This window comes from Lethenteron reissneri, chromosome 10 (assembly GCF_015708825.2).
Source record: "Lethenteron reissneri isolate LAM-NWPU_2019-01 chromosome 10, ASM1570882v1, whole genome shotgun sequence".
In the NCBI taxonomy this organism is placed as follows: Eukaryota; Metazoa; Chordata; class Hyperoartia; order Petromyzontiformes; family Petromyzontidae; genus Lethenteron; species Lethenteron reissneri.
Genome location: NC_083788.1, coordinates 6,625,432 through 6,642,615, shown reverse-complemented (window position 1 = coordinate 6,642,615; position 17,184 = coordinate 6,625,432). Strand labels below are relative to the sequence as shown.

The following is a 17,184-nucleotide window of genomic DNA, read 5'->3' as shown; positions in this document are numbered from 1 at the left end:
GTCATAAAAATAACATCCTCCAGATCCTATCCCTAAATTCCTGTGCAACAACGGTCGAGCAGAATCAATGGATTGGACTTATCCTATGAATTAGAAAATACGTGATTTCAATGTATTCATGTGCCCAGCAAACACGAGAACGTTGGCCCAATGTTGGTCTAACGTTCCATATTTACTGGGTAGGTAGAGTTAGTCGAAGCCACTTGCTTTTCCAACGTGAAGTCGTTCTAATTACTTCGGGTGGAGGGGGGGGTGCAGTGATTAGCGCGGTGCACTGTGAACACAACAACCCGAGTTCGATTCCCAGTCAAGACTAACAAAAGCTTTAAAGTGATATCCAAACCAGTCTTTGATCCCCTTGCCCTTTCGCCAACCCACACTGACCAGTGTGGTGAAGTATGGTCAAACATTCGTCCGGTTATGTCATGGATGACGTAAGACGGGGAGGGAATGCATTCGTCCAGTCGTGGATTAATTGTCAAAGCACAAACATAATACGTTTATCCAACAGGCCAAAGGCAACAACGCATTTCACAATTAGCACTATTCGCATTCCTGCATTTCCCATAAATATGCTAAATTCCTCTTCAAATGCAAATTCTTTTGTCAAGGCTCTCTTCCTCCTCCCTCACAGCTTAAATAGACACTCCAAGCCTAAGACGTGTCATTTAGACTCTGTCTTATCGACAGACATGTTCTTCACCTGAGGACGGCTGCTTGCGTTGTGGCCGAAACGTCGTGAGAATTATTTTATTATGTTTTAATTTTATTTTTATTATATTATTACTTCCCTACTACGTGACTTTACCGAAAGAACCAAGAAGGTCAAAGGCAATTGTGCTAAATTTATCTAAAGGGGGAGGGCGTTGAACTAAGTAAAACATCTCGAGACTATCAATGTGCAAATATCAATACTGTATATGTGTAATGGGTTCCGGAGACACTTGTAGAGGTAACTTCTTTATTGCAATCCAACACTTCAACAGTCCTGATACTCTGTTACAGCCTAGGTACACAGCCTAGGTACACAGCCTAGATAAACAGCCTAGGTACACAGCCTAGGTACACAGCCTAGATAAACAGCCTAGGTACACAGCCTAGGTACACAGCCTAGGTACACAGCTTAGATACACTACTCTGGCTACGCTCTGGAACTCGCCCTCACAAGGACGTAGAGCCGGGAGTTCCAGAGTCCCACCACTGGCCCTCACAGCGTCCCAGGGTCCTCAGATGGCTGGTCTTGGGTCTTGAGCTACAACTGGCCTCGATCGTCCAGGGAGCTGCCCTTTTATGCCTCGTCCCCAACGAGGGGTGGGGTTGTGTGCGCCCCCAGATATCCCACAGAGCACACACAGACCCCCCCCCCTCCCGTTGGGGCGCCAAGGGGCTTAAGCGTCTGGGTTTCCTAGGGTCCCAGAGCCCCCAGCAGCCCCTCCCCTCTTATGTCACTACATATGCACTCGTATTTGCCACCTTTGTCATTAATATTAACTAAAATATTGTTTATTTCACCAGGTAAGGCCCACTGAGCTATACATCTCTTTTTCAGAAGTGACCTGGCTACCACAAATGATAGCTCAACGAAGTGGCTTGTCACGTGGACATTTATAACAGCCAAATACTCTGAACGCGTGATGATTCTAAATGTGGAGGGAAAACCCGGAGGACCCAGAGAAAAATCCACACAACCAGAGAAAGCATGCAAACTACAGATATACGGGCGTCAGGGTCGGCATCGAACCCACGACCTCCTGTGTACCAGGCGCGGTAGTTAACATTCCGTCACCATGGCATTAGCACTGTCTGTGACCGTGTCACCCTAAATATGCACGATCTCATTGATGCTTGGCAACTGAGCAAGGATCGATGAATGCTTGAACGGATGACCACCAGGGTTTGCCAGGTGTTGTAGACCTGATGGTTTGTGTGGCCAAGGGATGGCATTGCTGAGTATCAAGCCCCTCGTGTGAGTAAGAGGGCTTTTTCCAGATACCACCACGTACCAAACTAAACACTCATTCATGGGATTGACCAAACATCCCAATGTAGCAGTACTCAGGTGTGAGGAACCACAAACAAGAGGGAAAGTCAGAAGTCACGTGGTCTGCCAGTGCCAAATTCCCCCCTCCCCACCCCCGAAGCTCTGTGGTCCTCTATATATGAAGTTGTTTTTGTCAATTTAATTGGTGTTTACGTGTGGGATGAAACCGGAGCATCCGGAAAAAACCCACGCATGCGAGAAGGAGCAAGCGCTATGAGACATACAGATGGAACAGGCGGAGTCCACATGTTGCTGTGTCCGTCTTCTGCTGGCAAGCCAGGGTGGGTGTGTGGCACCTCCTCGCCACCCAAGGGAAGGGAGTTTCACAACATGTGTGCGGTGATCCACCAACACTTTGCTGCCGCGGCAGTGCTGGCTTACAGGGAACGCGCATAGCCACCGCCGCATTCCTGGATAATGAATTGGCATATAACAGAAAACAAAAATACACACACACATTCTAGATTTGAAGCTTTCGTGACTGCAATGATTCATATTCTTAGGTTTCTTTCGGTAAAGTCACGTAGGTAAAAACATTAAAAAGTTAAATAAAATAAAAATCACGACGTTTCGGAGGCAACACAAGCTTCCGTCTTCAGGTGGTACCGTCACAGCCACGACAGCTGTATCAAGTAATGAGAGATTTCAGGAGCTACCACTCCGTTTATATAATGGTTGGAGAAGGTGGTACGGCAAGGGCCGCATACGTATTATTAATATGGTAAGGTGAGGCTTGAGACTAAGAATAGACTGCATAACAAAGGCTAAGCCTCACCTTACCATATTAATAATAAGTATGCGGCCCTTGCCCCACCACCTTCTCCAACCATTATATAAACGGAGTGGTAGCTACTGCAATCTCTCATTTACTTGATACAGCTGTCGTGGCTGTGACGGTACCACCTGAAGACGGAAGCTTGTGTTGCCTCCGAAACGTCGTCATTTTTATTTTATTTTACTTTTTAATGTTTTTACCTACGTGACTTTACCGAAAAAAACCCTAAAAATACACACACACACTAATAGGCCCAGATCTCTGTGAGCCCTCTTACGAGCACTGCACTGCACTATTGTAGCTTATAAGGCGGTGGTGATGATGAAGGTGGCGAGAGGTTTTGGGGAAGGGGTTGTTTGCGCAAGCCACAATATGAGCTTTCAGGTTAAGTGCACAGAGGTCGTCACAAGATCCATAGCTCCAAGTTACCAGAAACGTGCGTAAGCAGCTGCCAAATATTATGAAGAAAGTTGAGAATGCACGTGCGTGGACATTCCTCCACACTCTCTCACGCACACACACAAAGACAAAGATCCCCCTTTATATACTACCTCGGCTAAATACGTGCCGCTCGCAAGCACATATCAAGGCCCCGGCATGGTGCACGTGTGTTAGTTGGTGCGTGGAAGTGGAGACTCGTAGAGGTATGAGGAGTCACATTCTCCCTAATGGTGATTCAATGAATTGTTGTGATTAAGGATCGGGATTAAAAAAATATAGTAATAGATTATTATAATTATTATTTTAACTGCTGCGGTGAAAGTAGAATATTCCACGTTTTGCAGGGGTGACGTGAACCAGTTACGTACAACATATATACAGTAATTCAAAAACATCAATTCTTACTAATTATTTGGTATGTATCTTGAATTTCTTTCGCACCGTACGTAACCAACCGCGTTAAGCGGTGGTGCAGGGGATGCTACTGCTGCGTTGGCAGTGGCACGCAAGCACAATTGAAAATAAAACTCAACACATTTGTCAATAACGGCAGTGTTATTGACATGGCCATTATTCATAGCGAGCATGTCCCATGAAGAAGGGGCATTGCCCGAAGCGTCGGATTTTATGATTTGTTCATATACACAATGCAATGCATATACGCAATGTAATACACAAACGACATCTATCATAAGCCTAAGGAATGTATAGTTAATCCCGATTAGTTTGGCAAGAAACTTACACCGCGCATGAACCCGGATTTTCTCTCCTCTAAGTTAACGAACGCTCGAACCCATTTCATTTTGAGTCGACCTAGGTGAGACCCACTCAAGCACGGTCCTGATAGAGACCAGCGACTCGTTATTGTGTGTCTCATGATCAGCAATCAAACCCAAGATAATGATGCGGTGAGAGAGCTGATTGCCACCACCATCACTGTCATTATCGTTATACTGGTAAGAACCCACTGGTTCCACCAGCCCACAGGGGATCATTGTGTCCGTCCGTCCGTCCATCGTGCAGGGAGGGGCTGGGTGGGGAGGGAAGGGCTGGGTGGAGAGGGGAGGGTGGGGAGAAGCTAGGTGGGGAGGGGAGGGTGGGGAGGGGCTGGGTGGGGAGGGTGGGGAGGGGCTGGGAGGGGAGGGTGGGGGCAGGAGGGGTGGGGCTGGGTGGGGAGGGACTGGTCACCCCGTGGTGCCCTTATAAAACTCAACGTTTAACCTACTCACGCCGGCTTGTGCCCGCCCTCACAGTCGGGCATATTTGCGGAATACACCACGCCGCCGTTGACCCTGGCCATTGACCGAGCAACCCAATGTTCCTACCAGCTCCCTCCGCAGGAATGTGTTCTTCCACTATCATCCACTGTTGGATGAAACCCTCCAGAGACCGTCGGAATCTCTCACAATTCCACGATGCAACAATCCATCCAGCTCCTGTGCACGAGCTGATTCATTTGCTCCTTCATCAGGGCCGTACGTCTTCTCGTGAGAGTTACTTTGGATGCCACCACCACCACCAACACCACAACCACCGCACATAAAACCCCCAACTGCCAAATACACAAACACATTTGAACAAACGCTGACTGTTAAACGGCCCTTCCACCAAACAGTGCAACACGCAGGCTTAACAAGCACACTTCTGTGCACGTATTTGACTAAACTTTAGCTTACATACGTGGCCTGATTTATACACTGTATATAAAAAATAGGCTCAGTGTGCCCCATGCTTTCGCTCTTGCCTATAATAATATCCCAACCATCATCATCATCACACACACACACCTCGGCAATTGTGCATGTGGCTATGGTTCACTGATGAGTGCTAAAACATATGAAGCCAATCAGAACCTCTGGTTGCGAAATTATCAATTGAAAAAAAAAACGTTTTACAAGGGATGTCCATTGATAAAATTTCATTCAGTGACTAAAATAAACATTTCCATTGCTCATGCTCATACTGTGGCATACGGTTCTGTTACAAGCACCTATGAAGGCTGGCATGACACGTGAGGCACCACACACACACCCTGTCGTCTTTGTCTCCCGAGTGCTGATATATGTGATCACAATCCATTGGGTATGAATTCAAGCCTGAATCGAGCTAAGGCAGGCACACCAAGATTGAGATAAAAAATTGGTCACTGACGTTGTACTCCACGACCAGAAGTGAAACGTGGGTCTCCAGGATTGTACAGCCCTGTACTAATCATTTGACAATCCTCTAAAATCAGCTCCACCTTTTATTAATCAATATTTGTACTACCTTACACAAACTTACAAACACATGCCACAGTACACACCACGGCCGTAATTATAATTAAATGTCCCCCCCAATATATTGCTATAAAAACAATAATTGCTAAGCTATGTAAATAAAAACAACAATTTGCTAAATATTGGCCACAATATCTAGACTTATCTTCATATAAATCAATGCATAGATTTCTGTTTATATGATTGTGGTTATGGTTGTACTTTATTAATCCCGAATCTCAAACATTACATACAATGAAACAAGAAATAGTAAAATAAGAAACAAAAACAGAGAAATGTAATACAATACACTATTAGACATTGTAAAAAATAAATAAATAAAGTCCATCCCATGTGTTAGTGAAATTTTTTTTATATTTTAGGCAGGAAATGAGTTTTCTAATTTAGATATTTTTCTGGGTTGGAACCCCCAGACACCCTGGAAGATTTGATCCCCCCCCCAATGTTGACTCCATGGCTACGTCCTTGGTACACACACACACACGCATATACTATACACAACAACGGCGAACTACCACTCATTGGTGATGACTTCATTCTGGCACTTGTGCCAGGCTATGTGCACGTTCAGGCCATCACGGGAGGTGTGGAATGCTCGCTTCTGCCAGGTCAGGGGACATGCCCAGGTACCAAGGGTTGACTGAGATGTTCGGCACTACCCTCCCCACTGTGCCAACTTGCTACGTTCCAGTACGATACAGAATCTGACCCTGCTGACGAGACTCAGAAAGTTAAAACGTATCTAAACTTTTATATAGACAAAGAATAATCCACGTTTAATGAGAAAGGGCGTTTGTATATGTACTCCATATTCAACGCTTTATTTAACCAGGCGAATACCCGCCAACATTAATTTTCTTTACAATGGAGACTGGGGGGGGGGGACAAATATTGGATAGAGACATTCATTAACATTTGGCTATAATTAAATTGCATGTGATTGATTGTTAATCTACACAAGTGATGTGACAATGCAACCACAAAAGGAGAATACAGAGAATGAGTCATTTCCCATTCCAACAACCACCACCATCATCATTAACATCTCCATCACCTCGACAACTTCCACCAATTAAACTAACTCCACTATCACTAATACTTCCAAGTTAAACATCACCTAGGTCCCATCACATCCGGGACATCAGACATTCGGTCCCATCAACCAGATGATTACTCCAGTGGTCAAGTCAGGTGCTCAGTCATTACGCTTTTTGTGCAGATATGAGTCCCGAAGTTATTTTTTTATTTGTCCTCGGAACTGGAATATACCGTGAAAAATTAGAATGTTTTTTTTTTGTGTGTGTGCAGTCATTGGTGACCGGGATGAAAGCAACAACACTTCACACTCAGGAAACCGCTTCAATCTTGGTTGGCTGGACCTGGAATAAAACTCATGTCCTCTCAATCAACAGTGCCGGCTCAGTGCACCTGACATTAACAGCATCAGCCTCCTGATTCGTAGTGTAGCGTGGTCGCCGTAGCTCCAGCTGATGCAAGGCATGAAATGGGGCCCCCTGTCCAATTCCCCCCCCCCCTCCCCCCCCCAATCTTCGTCACGCAGCACTTGTGTTTTCCTGTGGCCTGTGGGCCCACACTACACCATAGGTGGCGAGATGTTAACTGCCTCGCCTGGTATGCAGGAGAGGACCTGAGTTCAATACGGACCCTGATGCCTGCTGTGTATTTGGAGTTTGCATGTTCTGCTCGTCCTCCGGGTTTTCCCTACACTTTTGGAAACATGCGTTTCGAGTATTTGGCTGCTGTACATTTCCACATGATAAGCCACTTCGTTGAGCTATCATTTGTGGCCAGATTGCTTCCGAAAAAGAGCTATATAGCTCAGTGGGCCTTACCTGTAAAAGAAAAAAAATAGTTTATAGTGTGCTTGTACACTAAATAGCCATGCCATCGATCGTGAGCTCTCAGGCCACCACAAGTCTCTGTGTCACAACTCCTCTCCGGAAGTTAATTTCTCATGGAATATTTTAAGGGGGGCATTCGATCCACAGTCTTCCAGATTGTGGAAGGTGTAGCGGATAAAACGTTGCCAGACGTCAGGCCCGCACAACTACGGCTGAAATGAAAGCCCTGCTGCACCCGACCGACGCGCATTCGTCTCAACTACCTACACCCACACGCCTCCACCACCATGCCTTCGTAATGTTTGTACACCACATTTCCCCCACCACCGCCGCCGGCACCGCCGCCACCGCCGCTGCCATCAGCCACCAGCAGTACTCCGGCGGGGCCGAGCCGCGTGGGCACGCAGCAGCCGGGCGGCGGTGGCGGCGCAGAGGCACGTCCGCCAAGCGAGCTGAGCAGCGTCTGGATGACGGCGTGGTTGGTGGAGGGGACGTGCGCCGGCAGGGGCAGGTGGCAGGGCCCCTCGCAGCGACGCGCCTCGTAGTGCAGCGGCGCGATGATCCAGCCGTCCCAGCCCAGGGCGCGGAAGTCGACGCGCAGGGGACGGCGCGAGCACCGGCTGGAGCCAGCGGCCCCACCGGCGCGGCTCCTGGCCCCGGCTCTCGCCAAATTCGCCGTGGGTTTCTTCCGGCGAGCGGCTGGAGAGGTGGGCCCCGCGGGGGGCCGCCTGCTACCGGTCTTTCGCTTCGAGCGGCCGATGTCTCTCGACGGGCTTTGGTTGGCGATGGAGAACCGCGCCGGGAGAGAGGTCGACGGTGCGGAGTTATGGGAGAAGGCGGAGGGCGAGGAGGATTTGGCGAACTCGGAGAAGATGTTGCCGCGTCGCTCGGCCCGGCTGTAGATGACGAGGAGCGCCTTCTCGACGGCACCGCGCCTGGCGCGGCTCAGTCCGATCTCGGAGGAGGGAAGCAGAGCGGTACCACCGTCCACGTGGCTGGAGGCCGTGAGCTCCAGGCAGAGCAGACGTGCGGTGGGGACAGGTCCTCCTCCTGAGAGCGATCGTCATATTCACAGAGACACAATAACGAGAATAATTGCAATGATAATTTGATTGTAGACAGCGTACGCATACAAGAGCATTACGAGAGTTCGAGAGTGAAACACAAGAGACGGGTCAGATGGAGCAGCAGTGGAGTGACACGTCGTTCGCAAACCGCGTCAAATTGTTCAGCAGAAGCACCGACGATGAGCTGTGCATTGCCACCAACGCCACCAATATCTCCATTGCCGTAACCACTGTGAGGACGTCCATCATCGCCTCCACTACCACATCAATTTCGTCGACAAAACTACCAACGCCTCTGAGTCAACAGCACTAATACCCTCATTAACATCTTCAACACCACCAGTACCAAAACTACCTCCATCATAATCACAGCACCACCATCCACCACCTTCAACCACCACATCCACTAATTAAATCATAAATCGTTTTTTATTTTACCAGGTAAGGCCCACTGAGCTACATAGCTCTTTTTCAGAAGCGACTTGGCCACAAATGATAGCTCAACGAAGTGGCTTTTCACGTCGAAATGTATAACAGCCAAATACTCAACGCACGTTTCTAAATGTGGAGGGGAAAACCGGAGGGCCCGGATAAAAAAATCCACACGACCACGGGGAGAGAGCGAGACATGCAAACTCCAAATATACAGCAGCAGGCGTCAGGGTCTGGATCGAACCCACGACCTGCTGTATACCAAGCAAAGTCGTTAACATCTCATAGCCACCGTGGTGATGATGAGAGAGAGACACGCAAACTTGAAATATACAGCAGCAGGCGTCAGGGTCTGGATCGAACCCACGACCTGCTGTATACCAAGCAAAGTCGTTAACATCTCATAGCCACCGTGGTGATGATGAGAGAGAGACACGCAAACTTGAAATATACAGCAGCAGGCGTCAGGGTCTGGATCGAACCCACGACCTCCTGTAAATCAGGCGAGGTAGTTAACATCTCATAGCCACCGTGATGATGATGGGAGAGACACGCAAACTCCAAATATACAGCAGCAGGCGTCAGGATCGAACCCACGACCTCCTGTAGACCAGGCGAGGTAGTTAACATCTCATAGCCACCGTGATGATGATGAGAGAGAGACACGCAAACTTGAAATATACAGCAGCAGGCGTCAGGGTCTGGATCGAACCCACGACCTCCTGTAAACCAGGCGAGGTAGTTAACATCTCATAGCCACCGTGATGATGATGAGAGAGACACGCAAACTCCAAATATACAGCAGCAGGCGTCAGGGTCAGGATCGAACCCACGACCTCCTGTAGACCAGGCGAGGTAGTTAACATCTCATAGCCACCGTGATGATGATGATGAGAGAGAGACACGCAAACTTGAAATATATACAGCAGCAGGCGTCAGGGTCTGGATCGAACCCACGACCTCCTGTAAACCAGGCGAGGTAGTTAACATCTCATAGCCACCGTGATGATGATGAGAGAGAGAGACACGCAAACTTGAAATATACAGCAGCAGGCGTCAGGGTCTGGATCGAACCCACGACCTCCTGTAAGCCAGACGAGGTAGTTAACGTCTCATAGCCACCGTGATGATGATGAGAGAGAGAGAGACACGCAAACTCCAAATATACAGCAGCAGGCATCAGGGTCTGGATCGAACCCACGACCTCCTGTAAACCAGACGAGGTAGTTAACATCTCATAACCACCGTGATGATGATGATGAGAGAGAGACACGCAAACTTGAAATATACAGCAGCAGGCGTCAGGGTCTGGATCGAACCCACGACCTCCTGTAAACCAGGCGAGGTAGTTAACATCTCCTAGCCACCGTGATGATGATGAGAGAGAGAGACACGCAAACTTGAAATATACAGCAGCAGGCGTCAGGGTCTGGATCGAACCCACGACCTCCTGTAGACCAGGCGAGGTAGTTAACATCTCATAGCCACCGTGATGATGATGAGAGAGAGAGACACGCAAACTTGAAATATACAGCAGCAGGCGTCAGGTCTGGATCGAACCCACGACCTCCTGTAGACCAGGCGAGGTAGTTAACATCTCCTAGCCACCGTGATGATGATGATGAGAGAGAGACACGCAAACTCCAAATATACAGCAGCAGGCGTCAGGGTCTGGATCGAACCCACGACCTCCTGTAGACCAAGCAAAGTCGTTAACATCTCGCCACCGATGGGGCCATCACCACCACCGCCCCATACCACCACCGCCCCATACCACCACCATCACCACCGCCGCCCCATACCACCACCATCACCACCGCCACCCCATACCACCACCATCACCACCGCCACCCCATACCACCACAACCATCACCTCCAGCAGCAGCAGCAGCAGGTCCCATCGCTCCGAGGACATCAAACACCTCCCACCGCGGTGTCCCCAGTCCAGCTGCTGTCATTAGCTCTACCACCCTGGTGGTGGTGGTGGAGGTGGTGGCGGTGAGCGGGCCACTCGATCCGCACGGTCTCAGCTGCAGCACGGCTCGGCGAGACACACTCGGGCGGCGGGAGGAAGAGGAGGAGGACGGTGCCGGGCGCTTGCGGAGAACCCGAAGGTGTGCGGCCAGAATTGTGTCACCCCGTGGCAGGGCAGAGACGTTGAAGAGGAGCTGCTGCCTCGTTGGGGAGTCCGCTGAGTCTGGCGAGAGCGGACAGAGAGAGAGAGGTCATCCACATTTTCATATTCTTAGGTTTTTTCGGTAAAGTCACGTAGGTAAAAACATTAAAAAGTAAAATAAAATAAAAATTAAAAATCACGACGTTTCGGAGGCAACACAAGCTTCCGTCTTCAGGTGGTACCGTCACAGCCACGACAGCTGTATCAAGTGTGGCTGTGACGGTACCACCTGAAGACGGAAGCTTGTGTTGCCTCCGAAACGTCGTGATTTTATTTTATTTTACTTTTTAAGGTCGTCCACATTTTGAATTCTTTCACCGGTCGGTGTAATTCTTTCGAGCGCACGTGTTGTGTTTGGTTTGGTTTGGTTCAACGCAGCAGCAGCAGCAGCAGCAACAACCGCCGTTGCACATTAAGTGGCGGTGATGTCACCACGGCACTTCAGAATCATGTGTGTTTTAGACTGGAGGAATCAGATGAGCCGTGAAGCTCTTTTTAAATCCTTATATTAAGTTCGCTTGCTAGCTTGCTTGCGTGCTTGCTTGCTTACGACCGTGCAAATCTTTCGGTCGTTTTTTAACCCACTTCCCGTGATCCAATCGAGCTGACATTTTGCACACAGACTCGTTGTGCGTGACAATTTATTTTCGTGAAATTTTTTTTCCAACATTTTCCACTTTTTAGGAAAAATTTTTTTTTCATATTTTATTTAAAATACCAATGTGATAAAAATGAAACTCTTACTCAAGAAAACAGAAATGAATAATAAATAAAACCGATGCCACGCATATAAAGGATTTATAGTGAAAAACTTTGTTTTTACGGGTGATTTTTTCACAGATGCCAAACTGGGTGCACATTCAGGCCACGTGAAGTTTCGAATGCTCGCTGCAGACAATGAGATCCCCCATCTCACCCCCAGGTGTTACGGGGTGACTGGCGAGACTTGAAGATGCACAGGATTAAATTTCGATTTAAAGCTTTCGTGACTGCAGGGATTCATCTTCTTGGTTCTTTCGGTAAAGTCACGTAGAAGGAAAATAATAAAACATAATAAAATAATTATCAGTGAGAATTATTTTATTATATTTTTCTCAGTGAGAATTATTTTATTATGTTTTATTATTTTATTATTTCCCTTCTACGTAACTTTACCGAAAGAACCAAGAAGATGCACAGGATTCATTGGGTGTTTCCACAACGCACCTGTACCCAGATCCACGAAGCCGGACACTGTGTTGCAATTGACAGCCACGTTGCTGCAGCTGCTGCTCCAGCTGCTGTTGTTGTTGTTCGTTCCGGCAACTATCGGCGATTTGAGCAGCTCCATCATGAAGCGGTGCGGGGTGACGGTGCCACGGGACCAGCAGTGGCACCGGGCCGAGAAGAGCAGCAGCAGCGGTGGCAGCAGCAGCAGCAGAAGCAGCAGCCTCCGTGCACAGCAAGGGGACATGGTCTCCCTGCTGATTGATGCTGGCTATGTAGGCGTGTGTGTGTGTGCTCTAAGTTTGTGTGTGTGTACTCTGTGTGCGTAGGTGATGTATGTGTGGCGGTTGCTGGGTATGCGTTCTGTTGGTGCGAGGTGTAATTAAATTTGTGTGCGTGGTTTGGGACTTAGTTGGGGTTGGGTTTGTGCGTATGTATGGTCGGTTTTCTGCTTGTGCCGGGTGTGCAGGTGTGTGTGTGTGTGTGGTTGAGAGTTGTTTGCGTGAATTATTATGTATGCATGATGGGTGTAAAGTTGGTTCTTGCTGTGTTATAATGTATGTGTGTGCTTGGTAAGTGTGCTGTGTGTGTGTGTATGCTGTTTGGTTTATAGATTGGTGTTGTGCCCTGTGTGATTGATACCGTGTGTGTGTATGTGTGATGGATACTGTGGGAGTGTCTGCGTGTGCTGGGTGTGTGGGTTGGTGCTAGGGATGTGTGTGGTTGGTGATGTACGCTTGAGTGATGCTCCTGTGTGATCAGATTGCCGTGTCTCTCTTTTGTTTCTTTACACCCGGGTTGGGGCTTTCTCAGTCCATTCGTCTGTTGTACTCGCACTGACTGAGCGTATCACCTGTTCACCGTGAATAATAATCAACGTCAACGATAATACAGGAATGACAAACCAAGCCTTAGTAAAAGATTTAAAAATATAATTTCAAAACATCACAAAAATGCAATATATACCATCACTTTGTCAATCATATTATATCAATACGTTAAATTCATATTCATTAAATTCAGAGCTTAATTTTAGCTGCAGCTCGTTGGAGCTGAGCTCAAGGAAAATATTTTTTTCTGGCTGTTGGAAGACCCAGGAAAATATTCCATGAAATTAAGCCTCGATTAAAATGTTATGATACATTACTCATTAATACATTTTTTTATAAGAACGCACAAATTTAAAATACTGTTTTGATAATACGAAATATAAAGAATTTCATAAACAATCATCATTTTAATTTAAACATAACATTACACTATTTTATATGAATGCAAAATTGTTTTTTATATTTATACTGTACAAAGTAAAAAAACAAAACAATATAGGCTACAAACATTGTGGAAAAGTGGATCTTACTGGTATCGTCCAAAGCGGAACCAAAATGAGCTGTATGTAGCCTTAGAAACACAAGGATGATCCAAATAATAAATGTATCGCCAAATTTGGAGTGACGAGTATCCAATCATACCTGCACACACACACACTGCTCCTTGCCTGACTGTGCTTGGAGTCTGTCTGCTTCTGCTGAGGCCCCTTTCATTTTATACCGACCACGCAATGATGTAAAACCTGGTTCCTATGCTCCAGATGCTGACGAAAAGCCAGCCAACCATAACACACATGCACGCGCCTGTACACACACACACTGGTGCCAGCAAGCATACAGCCCAGCTTTTAACCAGGCACTATAACAACCAACACATATACTCGTATACTGCTGGATGAGGGCCTCCCAAAACGCCCATAAAATTGGGGTCAATTGACTATACTTCATCTTCTTGGTTCTTTCGGTAAAGTCACGTAGAAGGGAAATAATAAAATAATAAAATAATAAAAATAATAAAATAATTCTCACGACGTTTCGGCCACAACGCAAGCAGCCGTCCTCAGGTGAAAACCAGGTCTGTCGAGACGCTGTCGTTGTGGCCGAAACGTCGTGAGAATTATTTATTATTTTATTATTTTTTCTTATTGTATTACTTCCCTTCTACGTGACTTTACCGAAAGAACCAAGAAGATGAATCCCTGCAGTCACGAAAGCTTTAAATCGAAATTTGACTATACTTCACCACACTCTACTTGAGCATAGACCTGGCAACATAGAAGTACAATACAACAATGGATTTTGCTGCACTGCTCTATGCAGCCCTATGACGTCGTCGCTTTAAGATGTTCTCTGTTCATTGCGGCATGGCTCACAGGGCTATAATACATACAACTTGAAACTGTTTAAGAATGGTGGTTACTGATCCAGGCATGATCCAGGCTCAACGCTTCCGAGTTGTGGAGTGGTCGGGCGCAATGCAGGTTATATATGGCCATAGACTAATACACGGTACTACTCATATAAATAAGACAAACATCTCCCTATAGCCTTTATATACCGTTGGGATAAGTACTTTCAGCGAGTACCTATTAAGGCCGGCACGGCACACGAGGGGGTGGGTGGCCAACACCACGCCCGGCCGCATTTGTCTCCCCAGTGTCGATGTTTACACACCTCACCAGGTACTCATTTGAGGCTGTGCCGATCTAGGGGAGGCCCAGATAATCGTCATTGGCGTTGGCCGTGAGCGGGAATTGAACTCAGGTCGTTGGGTTCGTAGTGCAGCTCGCTAGCCGCTACACTACCGCTCCATACACATGTAGTGACATAAGAAGGGAGGGGCTGCTGGGGGCTCTGGGTTCCCAGGTGGGTCCAGACGCTTAAGCCTCTGGGCGCCAGGCGCTGGGTTCCCAGGGGGTCCAGACGCTTAAGCCTCTGGGCGCCAGGCGTTGGGTTCCCAGGGGGTCCAGACGCTTAAGCCTCTGGGCGCCAGGCGCTGGGTTCCCAGGGGGTCCAGACGCTTAAGCCTCTGGGCGCCAGGCGTTGGGTTCCCAGGCGCTTAATCCCCTGGGCGCCGCCAACGGGGGGAGGCTGTGTGGGCTCTGTGGGATGTCTGGTGGCGCACACGGCCCCACCCCTCGTTGGACCAGGCATAAAAGGAGAGCTCCCTGGACGATCAGGGCCCAGTTGTAACTCAAGACCCAAGACCCACTACCAGCCATCTGAAGACCCTGGGATGCTGTGAGAGCCAGCGCGGGGACTCTGGAACTCCCGACTCTACGACCTTGTGAGGGCGAGTTCCGGAGCGTAGCCAGAGTAGAGTATGTAGGCTGTGTAGCTAGGCTGTGTACCTAGGCTGTAACAGAGTATCAGGACTGTTGGAGAGTTGGAGTACTGTTGGAGTGTTGTATTGTAATAAAGAAGTACATCTACAAGTGTCTCCGGAACCCGTTACACACACACACAGAGGGATACCAAACGCCACTTGATGTTGATGAGTCGCACTTTATTTTGTATTCACTGCCACTTTTGACGAAGTCAACATCTGTGCACGTGTGGCAGCAGCATGGCCGGAGGAGGACTGCGGAGTTTGCGAGTACACTCGTCACACGTCGACCTCAAACCCAGCGCAAATGTTCGTGGCAGCCGTCAACCATCTCCACACGTGCACAGCCCCTATAGTAAACATTCCACTAATGGATGAGGGCATCTCCACCTTTTGAATGGTGAGCACATGTAAAATCATCCATGGGTTGTTTTCTATTTTTTGAAATGGCCGCAATTCGGGGGTCACAATTCCATTCAAAATTGTATTATTTTTAGTCTTGCCTGTACTGTCTGTCTGTCTCATCCTTTCCATTGGCCTAGAGGTGACATTTGCGATTTCTCACGTAAATGCAGCAAACCAATTTCTATCCAAAATTCGCTATATGCGGTTAGAATTCAATCATATGCGCCTATGCGTTCGGACCGTGGGACAACAGTGTAGCTACTGAATGCGCTACTCGGCGGGCCAGCCCTCTTGTTGCAGACCATTGTCGGCTGTGCACACCTTTTTGGGAACGCATCTACCGCATACAGCGAGGGAAAAACCGCTATATATTACAGCCATTGTCAGGGCACAGCTGCACAAAGGCCTCCTTACGACGCCGTGGTGGGTTATGTGGGTTGTTGGACCATACTTCACCACGCTGGTCAGTGTGGAGTTGATGGTGGGCAAGCATAGCCGTTGGAGCTTAGGAGCACAATACAGCGTGTCGATGGATTTTGAAACACAACCGTTTGCACCTTGGATTAGCACGGTTGGTTGGTACAATGCGAAAAGAGTTCAACATACATACGTATATCCCCGCAGCAACATATAACAATTATGGTGGTCAGCCATCCAAGCACGATCCATCCTCAAATCCAACTTAGCTTCAGAAATCTGTTGGCCACAGGCTGGAACTCCAGCATCCATCATCTATTTAGTGACGTTAGCATCCCCACATCTTCAATCCAACGTCACTCCAGAATAGCCCTCAACACGCTCACCAACCTCGACATCAGCATACAACCAACCTCGCTTATCACCTTGCCATGTGAACACAGGAAGAAGACCCCAGTGATTTGTATGGCAGTACCGACACCACTACTTCAACAAGTATCATCAATATACAGCGGGTACGTTTTCATAGTCATGCAAAAATTAGAACAATACTGGAAAATTACTCAATTTGGATTATGCATATAGCAGAATTCATTTGCCCCACCCCGACTGGCAGCAGACCAATGCGCGTTTTCAGGCTCAGGTGCCGACTTGCCGTGTGCCGCACAGGGACAGCTGACACTGGGGGTGCCTGAGCTAGACCAGATAAAAAGTCATCGCCCACTCTACTGGTAGCAGTCTAATGTTTAGTTTGCAGGCTCAGGTGCCGAGCCGCTTTGTGCCTCACAGGGACGGCTGCCACTCGGGGTGCCCTTCCGTATGTGTCGTGACATAGCGCCGCTGTTGGACCACAGCAGCAGCAACTGCAGGTGGCGCTTAGCGCGCGCACGCCGCTGAGCATATACGCGGGTGAGCAGCAGGGCGGAG

General features: G+C 48.1%; 1 protein-coding gene across 2 annotated transcripts; it reads right to left on the bottom strand.

The window, feature by feature from the left end:
• Positions 1-7,533: 7,533 nt before the first annotated feature.
• Positions 7,534-13,787, bottom strand: LOC133340761 (growth/differentiation factor 6-A-like). Of its 2 annotated transcripts, none has more exons than XM_061549145.1 (4): positions 13,752-13,787; positions 12,280-13,132; positions 10,771-11,094; positions 7,534-8,448 (listed from the first exon to the last, which is right to left on the bottom strand). In XM_061549145.1, the coding sequence occupies exons 2-4, from the start codon at positions 12,524-12,526 to the stop codon at positions 7,658-7,660; spliced, it is 1,362 nt and encodes a 453-aa protein (XP_061405129.1). In that variant the 5' UTR covers positions 12,527-13,132; positions 13,752-13,787; the 3' UTR covers positions 7,534-7,657. The 2 variants fall into 2 exon arrangements, with proteins under 2 accessions (XP_061405129.1, XP_061405128.1); XM_061549144.1 differs by having other exon boundaries at positions 13,640-13,776.
• Between the last annotated feature and the right edge of the window lie 3,397 nt (positions 13,788-17,184).